Genomic DNA, 7,774 nt, shown 5'->3' on the forward strand with positions numbered 1-7,774 from the left:
CCCCGCCCCCAATCCCCAAACCGCCCCCAATCCCCAAACCCCGCCCCCAATCCCCAAACCCCACCCCCAAACCCCACCCCCAATCCCCAAACACCACCCCCAATCCCCGCCCCCAATCCCCAAACACCGCCCCCAATCCCCAAACCCCGCCCCCAAACCCCCCCCAAACCCCACCCCCAATCCCCAAACCCCGCCCCCAATCCCCAAACCCCGCCCCAATCCCCAAACTCCGCCCCCAATCCCCAAACCCCGCCCCCAATCCCCAAACCCCGCCCCCAATCCCCAAACCCCGCCTCCAATCCCCTGGTTCTGGACTCCCCCCAACATCGGGAACATCCTCCCTGCATCTACCCTGTCCAGTCCCGTTACCAAACCCCGCCCCCAATCCCCAAACCCCGCCCCCAACCCTCAAACCCCGCCCCCAACCCCAAACCCCGCCCCCAATCCCCAAACCCCGCCCCCAATCCCCAAACCCCGCCCCCAATCCCCAAACCCCACCCCCAATCCCCAAACCCCGCCCCCAATCCCCAAACCCCGCCCCCAATCCCCAAACCCCGCCCCCAATCCCCAAACCCCGCCCCCAATCCCCAAACCCCGCCCCCCAATTCCCAAACCCCGCCCCCAATCCCCAAACCCCACCCCCAATCCCCACACCCCGCCCCCAATCCCCAATCCCCGCCCCCAATCCCCAAAGCACGCCCCCAATCCCCAAACCCCACCCCCAATCCCCAAACCCCACCCCCAATCCCCAAACCCCGCCCCCAATCCCCAAACCCCGCCCCCAATACCAAACCCCGCCCCCAATCCCAATCCCCGCCCCCAATCCCCTGGTTCTGGACTCCCCCCACCATCGGGAACATCCTCCCTGCATCTACCCTGTCCAGTCCCGTTACCAAACCCCACCCCCAATCCCCAAACCCCGCCCCCAATCCCCAAACCCCGCCCCCAATCCCCAATCCCCGCCCCCAATCCCCAAACCCCGCCCCCAATCCCAAACCCCGCCCCCCAATCCCAAACCCCGCCCCCAATCCCAAACCCCGCCCCCAATCCCCTGGTTCTGGACTCCCCCCACCTTCGGGAACATCCTCCCTGCATCTACCCTGTCCAGTCCCGTTACCAAACCCCGCCCCCAATCCCCAAACCCCACCCCCAATCCCCAAACCCCGCCCCCAATCCCCTGGTTCTGGACTCCCCCCACCATCGGGAACATCCTCCCTGCATCTACCCTGTCTAGTCCTGTTACCAAACCCCGCCCCCAATCCCCAAACCCCGCCCCCAATCCCCAAACCCTGCCCCCAATCCCCAATCCCCGCCCCCAATCCCAAACCCCGCCCCCAATTCCCTGGTTCTGGACTCCCCCCACCATTGGGAACATCCTCCCTGCATCTACCCTGTCCAGTCACGTTACCAAACCCCGCCCCCAATCCCCAAACCCCGCCCCCCAATCCCCAAACCCCACCCCCAATCCCCAAACCCCGCCCCCAATCCCCAAACCCCGCCCCCAATCCCAAACCCCGCCCCCAATCCCAAACCCCGCCCCCAATTCCCTGGTTCTGGACTCCCCCACCATCGGGAACATCCTCCCTGTATCTACCCTGTCTCGTCCCGTTACCAAACCCCGCCCCCAATCCCAAACCCCGCCCCCAATCCCCAAACCCCGCCCCCAATCCCCAAACCCCGCCCCCAATCCCCAAACCCCGCCCCCAATCCCCAAACCCCACCCCCAATCCCCAAACCCCGCCCCCAATCCCAAACCCCACCCCCAATCCCCAAACCCCGCCCCCAATCCCCAAACCCCGCCTCCAATCCCCAAACCCCGCCCCCAAACCCCAAACCCCGCCCCCAATCCCCAATCCCCAAACCCCAATCCCCAAACCCCGCCCCCAAACCCCAAACCCCGCCCCCAATCCCCAATCCCCGCCCCCAATCCCCAAACCCCGCCCCCAATCCCCAAACCCCACCCCCAATCCCCAAACCCCGCCCCCAATCCCCAAACCCCACCCCCAATCCCCGCCCCCAATCCCCAAACCCCGCCCCCAATCCCAAACCCCACCCCCAATCCCCTGGTTCTGGACTCCCCCCACCATCGGGAACATCCTCCCTGCATCTACCCTGTCCAGTCCCGTCACCAAACCCCGCCCCCAATCCCCAAACCCCGCCCCCAATCCCCGCCCCTAATCCCCAAACCCCGCCCCAATCCCCAAACCCCGCCCCCAATCCCCAAACCCCACCCCCAATCCCCAAACCCGCCCCCAATCCCCAAACCCCACCCCCAATCCCCAAACCCCGCCCACAATCCCCTGGTTCTGGACTCCCCCCACCATCGGGAACATCCTCCCTGCATCTACCCTGTCCAGTCCCGTCACCAAACCCCGCCCCCAATCCCCAAACCCCGCCCCCAATCCCCGCCCCTAATCCCCAAACCCCGCCCCAATCCCCAAACCCCGCCCCCAATCCCCAAACCCCACCCCCAATCCCCTGGTTCTGGACTCCCCCCACCATCGGGAACATCCTTCCTGTATCTCCCCTGTCCAGTCCTGTTAGAATTTGATAAGTCTCTGTGAGATTCCCCCCTCATTCGTCTGAACTCCAGTGAAAACAATCCTAACTGAGTCAATCTCTCCTCGTACATCAGTCCCGCCATCCCCGGAATCAGCCTGGGAAACCTTCGCTGCAACTCCCTCGAGAGCAAGAACATCCTTCCTCAGGAAAGGAGACCAAAACTGCACACAATACTCTGGGAGTGGCCTCACCAAGGCCCTGTATAATCGTAACAACACATCCCTGTACTCGAAACCTCTCGCAATGAAGGCCATTTGCCTTCTTTACCGCCTGCTGCCCCTGCATGCTTACCCTCAGCGACTGGTGCACCAGGACACCCAGATCCCTCTGCACACTCCCCCTCTCCCAATTAACAGCCACTCAGAGGATAACCTGCCTTTACCAACTTCAGAGATCTGTGGACAAGCACTCCAATCTTTGTTCCCCGGAACAGACCTTCCATAAGTTCCTCCCTTGTGGCCCTGCGCCCTCCGCCCCCTCCCCCCCCTCCCCGCCCCTCCCCCCCCCCCCCCCGCCCCGCACTCACCGTTGTCCGATATATCAAAGCTGCCGATATTCCTGATCCCACCAATATTCTCTCGGATCACCGCTGCCCCATTTGTCCGTAACTGGAATTAGGAGAGACAGAAACGGAGAGTTGAGTGCGGAGTACGGGGTGTCCCTAACGTTCCGTACAAAACCCCCTCCTCTGCGCCCCCTCCACCCCAGGCACTGACCACGTTCCGGGAGAGCGGATGTGGCGCGGATCTCAGACAATGACGAGACAGAGGACAGGAAGGATTTGATTTATTATTGTCACATGTCGTAGAGTCATAGAGGGTTTACAGCATGGGAAACAGGCCCTTCGGCCCAACTTGTCCATGCCGCCCTTTTTTTTAAACCACTAAGCTAGTCCCAATTGCCCGCGCTTGGCCCATATCCCTCTATACCCATCGTACCCATGTAACTGTCTAAACGCTTTTTAAAAGATAAAATTGTACGCGCCTCTACTACTGCCTCTGGCAGCTCGTTCCAGACACTCACCACCCTCTGTGTGAACAAAATTGCCCCTCTGGACACTTTTGTATCTCTCCCCTCTCACCTTAAACCTCTGCCCTCTAGTATTAGACTCCCCTACCTTTGGGAAAAGATATTGACTATCTAGCTGATCTGTGCCCCTCATTAGTTTATAGACCTCTATCAGATCACCCCTCAGCCCTTTATGTATTTGTAGTAGCTCTTTGGATTCTCCTTTGCTTTATCTGCCAAAACCATCTCGTGTCCCCTTTTTGCCCTCCTGATTTCTCTCTTATCTCTACTCCTACACCCCCTGCACTCTTCAAGGGATTCGCTTGATCCCAGCTGCCTGTGTATGTCATGTGCCTCTTTCTTCTTCTTGACCAGGGCCTCAATATCCCGAGTCATCCAGGGTTCCCGACTTCTACCAGCCTTGCCCTTCACTCGAAGAGGAATGTGTTTACCCTGAACCCTGGTTAACACACTTTTGGAAGCGTCCCACTTACCAGACGTCCCTTTGCCTTCCCACAGACCCCCCCCAATTAACTTTTGAAAGTTCCTTCCTGATACCATCAACTTGTCCATGCTGCCCTTTTTGTTTTAAACCCCGAAGCTAGTCCCAATTCCCCGCGCTTGGCCCATATCCCTCTATACCCATCGTACCCATGTAACTGTCTAAATGCTTTTTAAAAGATAAAATTGTACCCGCCTCTACTACTGCCTCTGGCAGCTCGTTCCAGACACTCTCCACCCTCTGTGTGAAAAAACTGCCCCTCTGGACCCTTTTGTATCTCTCCCCTCTGTGTGAGTGAGTGTGTGGGGAATGTTCTCCTCTACGCTTGAGATCTGGTGAACTGGTGCGGCAACAATAACCTCTCCCTCAATGTCAACAAAACGAAGGAGATTGTCATCGACTTCAGGAAGTGTAAAGGAGAACATGCTCCTGTCTACATCAACGGGGATGAAGTAGAAAGGGTCGAGAGCTTCAGGTTTTTAGGTGTCCAGATCACCAACAACCTGTCCTGGTCCCCCCCATGCCGACACTATAGTTAAGAAACCCCCACCAACGCCTCTACTTTCTCAGAAGATGAAGGAAATGACTCAAAGGACCCAAAGGTAGGGGAGTCTAAAACGAGAGAGCATAGGTTTAAGGTGAGAGGGGAGAGATACAAAAGTGTCCAGAGGGGCAATTTTTTCACACAGAGGGTGGAGAGTGTCTGGAACGAGCTGCCAGAGGCAGTAGTAGAGGCGGGTACAATTCTGTCTTTTAAAAAGCATTTAGACAGTTACATGGGTACGATGGGTATAGAGGGATACGGGGCAAATGCGGGCAATTGGGACTAGCTTAGGGGTTTTAAAAAAAAGGGCGGCATGGACAAGTTGGGCCGAAGGGCCTGTTTCCGTGCTGTAAACCTCTATGACTCTATGAAATTTGGCATGTCAGCTACGACTCTCACCAACTTTTACGGATGCCCCATAGAAAGCATTCTTTCTGGTTGTATCACAGCTTGGTCTGGGCCTCCTGCTCTGCCCAAGACCGCAAGGATCTACAAAAGGGTCGTGAATGTAGCCCAATCCATCACGCAAACCAGCCTCCCATCCATTGACTCTGCCTACACTTCCCGCTGCCTCAGGGAAAAGCAGCCAGCATAATTAAGGACCCCCCTCCCACGCACCCCGGACATTCTCTCTTCCACTTTCTTCCGTTGGGGAAAAAGATACAAAAGTCTGAGGTCACGTACCGACCGACTCAAGAACAGCTTCTTCCCTGCTGCTGCTGTCAGACTTTTGAATGGACCGACCTCGCATTAAGTTGATCTTTCTCTACACCCTAGCTGTGACTGTAACACTACATTCTGCATCCTCTCCTTTCCTTCTCTATGAACGGTATGCTTTGTCTGTATAGCGCGCAGGAAACAATACTTTTCACTGTGTGTTAATACATGTGACAATAATAAATCAAATCAGATCAAACCTCCCCTCCCCGCCCCAGGTTGCGACCGCCGCTTCCCCCCCAATTCTCTGATGGGGTCTTGCCTCAGGATCAACAAGGGTCCAGGACTTACCTCGCAGCCACTCAGATTGAGTTGAAGGTTCGTCACGTGGGTATTGGCGTTGAGTCCCTGGAACAAGGCACTGTGGGGACAGGAGAGAAGAGAGACGGACAACATTGCTGTTTGTAATATATATCAATGATTTGGAGGAAAATGTAACTGGTTTGATGAGTAAGTTTCCGGACGACACAAAGGTTGGTGGATTTGAGGATAGCGATGAGGACCATCAGAGGATACAGCAGGATATAGATCAGTTGGAGACTTGGGCGGAGAGATGGCAGATGGAGTTTAATCCGGACAAATGTGAGGTAATACATTTTGGAAGGTCTAATACAGATAGGAAATATACAGTAAATGGCAGAACCCTTAAGAGTATTGATAGGCAGAGGGATCTGGGTGTACAGGTACACAGGTCACTGAAAGTGGCAACGCAGGTGGAGAAGGTAGTCAAGAAGGCATACGGCATGCTTGCCTTCATCGGCCGGGGCATTGAGTTTAAAAATTGGCAAGTCATGTTGCAGCTTTATAGAACCTTAGTGAGGCCGCACTCGGACTATAGTGTTCAATTCTGGTCGCCACACTACCAGAAGGATGTGGAGGCTTTGGAGAGGGTACAGAAAAGATTGACTAGGATGTTGCCTGGTATGGAGGGCATTAGCTATGAGGAGAGGTTGGAGAAACTTGGTTTGTTCTCACTGGAGCGACGGAGGTTGAGGGGAGACCTGATAGAAGTCCACAAGATTAGAGTCATAGAGGTTTACAGCATGGAAACAGGCCCTTCGGCCCAACTTGTCCATGCCGCCCTTTTTTAAAAAACTCCTAACCTGGTCTACCAGGATGATAGGGAGTGGGATAGCTTGATCTTGGTTTCAGATAAAGCTCGGCACAACATCGTGGGCCGAAGGGCCTGTTCTGTGCTGTACTGTTCTATGTTCTATGGTCCCAATTGCCCGCGTTTGGTCCATATCCCTCTATACCCATCGTACCCATGTAACTATCTAAATGCTTTTTAAAAGATAAAATTGTACCCGCCTCTACTACTGCCTCTGGCAGCTCGTTCCAGACACTCACCACCCTCTGTGTGAAAAAATTCCCCTCTGGACCCTTTTGTATCTCTCCCCTCTCACCTTAAACCGATGCCCTCTAGTTTTAGACTCCCCTACCTTTGGGAAAAGATATTGACTATCTAGCTGATCTGTGCCCCTCATTATTTTATAGACCTCTATAAGGTCACCCCTCAGCCTCCTACGCTCCAGAGAAAAAAGTCCCAGTCTATCCAGCCTCTCCTTATAACTCAAACCATCAAGTCCCGGTAGCATCCGAGTAAATCTTTTCTGCACTCTTTCTAGTTTAATAATATCCTTTCTATAATAGGGTGACCAGAACTGTACACAGTATTCCAAGTGTGGCCTTACCAATGTCTTGTACAACTTCAACAAGACGTCCCAACTCCTGTATTCAATGTTCTGACTGATGAAACCAAGCATGCCGAATGCCTTCTTCACCACTCTGTCCACCTGTGACTCCACTTTCAAGGAGCTATGAACCTGTACCCCTAGATCTCTTTGTTCTGTAACTCTCCCCAACACCCGACCATTAACTGAGTAAGTCCTGCCCTGGTTCAATCTACCAAAATGCATCAACTCGCATTTGTCTAAATTAAACTCCCTCTGCCATTCGTCAGCCCACTGACCCAATTGATCAAGATCCCTGTCAAGGTAATGTTCTGGAGACCCGGGTTCGAATCCCACCACGGCAGATGGTGGAATCTGTTTCCAACATCCGGAGGCCTATACTCAGTATCTGGGCCTGTTGAGTAGATCCCAGGGGGTGATCCTGTGATCTGTATTCAGTATCTGGGCCTGTCTCTGGGAGAGTGGATTCCTGTGGTGCTCCTGCGGCCTGTATTCAGTATCTGGGCCTGTCTCCGAGTGAGTGGATCTCTGGGTGATCCTGTGTCCTGTATTGGGGCTGTCTCTAAGTGAGTGGATCCCTGGGGTGATCCTGTGGCCTGTATTCAGTATCTGGGCCTGTCTCTGAGTGAGTGGATCTCTGGGGTGATCCTGTGGCCTGTATTCAGTATCTGGGCCTGCCTCTGAGTGAGTGGTTCGCTGGGGTGATCCTGTGGCCTGTATTCAATATATGGGCCTGTCTCTGAGTGA

General features: G+C 54.9%; 1 protein-coding gene across 1 annotated transcript in view; it reads right to left on the bottom strand.

Moving 5' to 3' along the window:
• Positions 1-3,088: 3,088 nt before the first annotated feature.
• Positions 3,089-7,774, bottom strand: part of LOC144490241 (capping protein, Arp2/3 and myosin-I linker protein 3-like) — a gene marked incomplete at its 3' end in the record, with an annotated part of 29,305 nt that continues 24,619 nt past the window's right edge. Inside the window, exons 9-10 of the mRNA XM_078208033.1 lie at positions 5,625-5,694; positions 3,089-3,170 (exon numbers count right to left, since the gene is read on the bottom strand). Of these exons, the coding sequence (XP_078064159.1) occupies positions 3,089-3,170; positions 5,625-5,694 (152 nt within the window). The remainder of the gene's footprint in view (positions 3,171-5,624; positions 5,695-7,774) is intronic.

Source organism: Mustelus asterias, unplaced genomic scaffold, assembly GCF_964213995.1.
Source record: "Mustelus asterias unplaced genomic scaffold, sMusAst1.hap1.1 HAP1_SCAFFOLD_3060, whole genome shotgun sequence".
Classification (NCBI taxonomy): domain Eukaryota; kingdom Metazoa; phylum Chordata; class Chondrichthyes; order Carcharhiniformes; family Triakidae; genus Mustelus; species Mustelus asterias.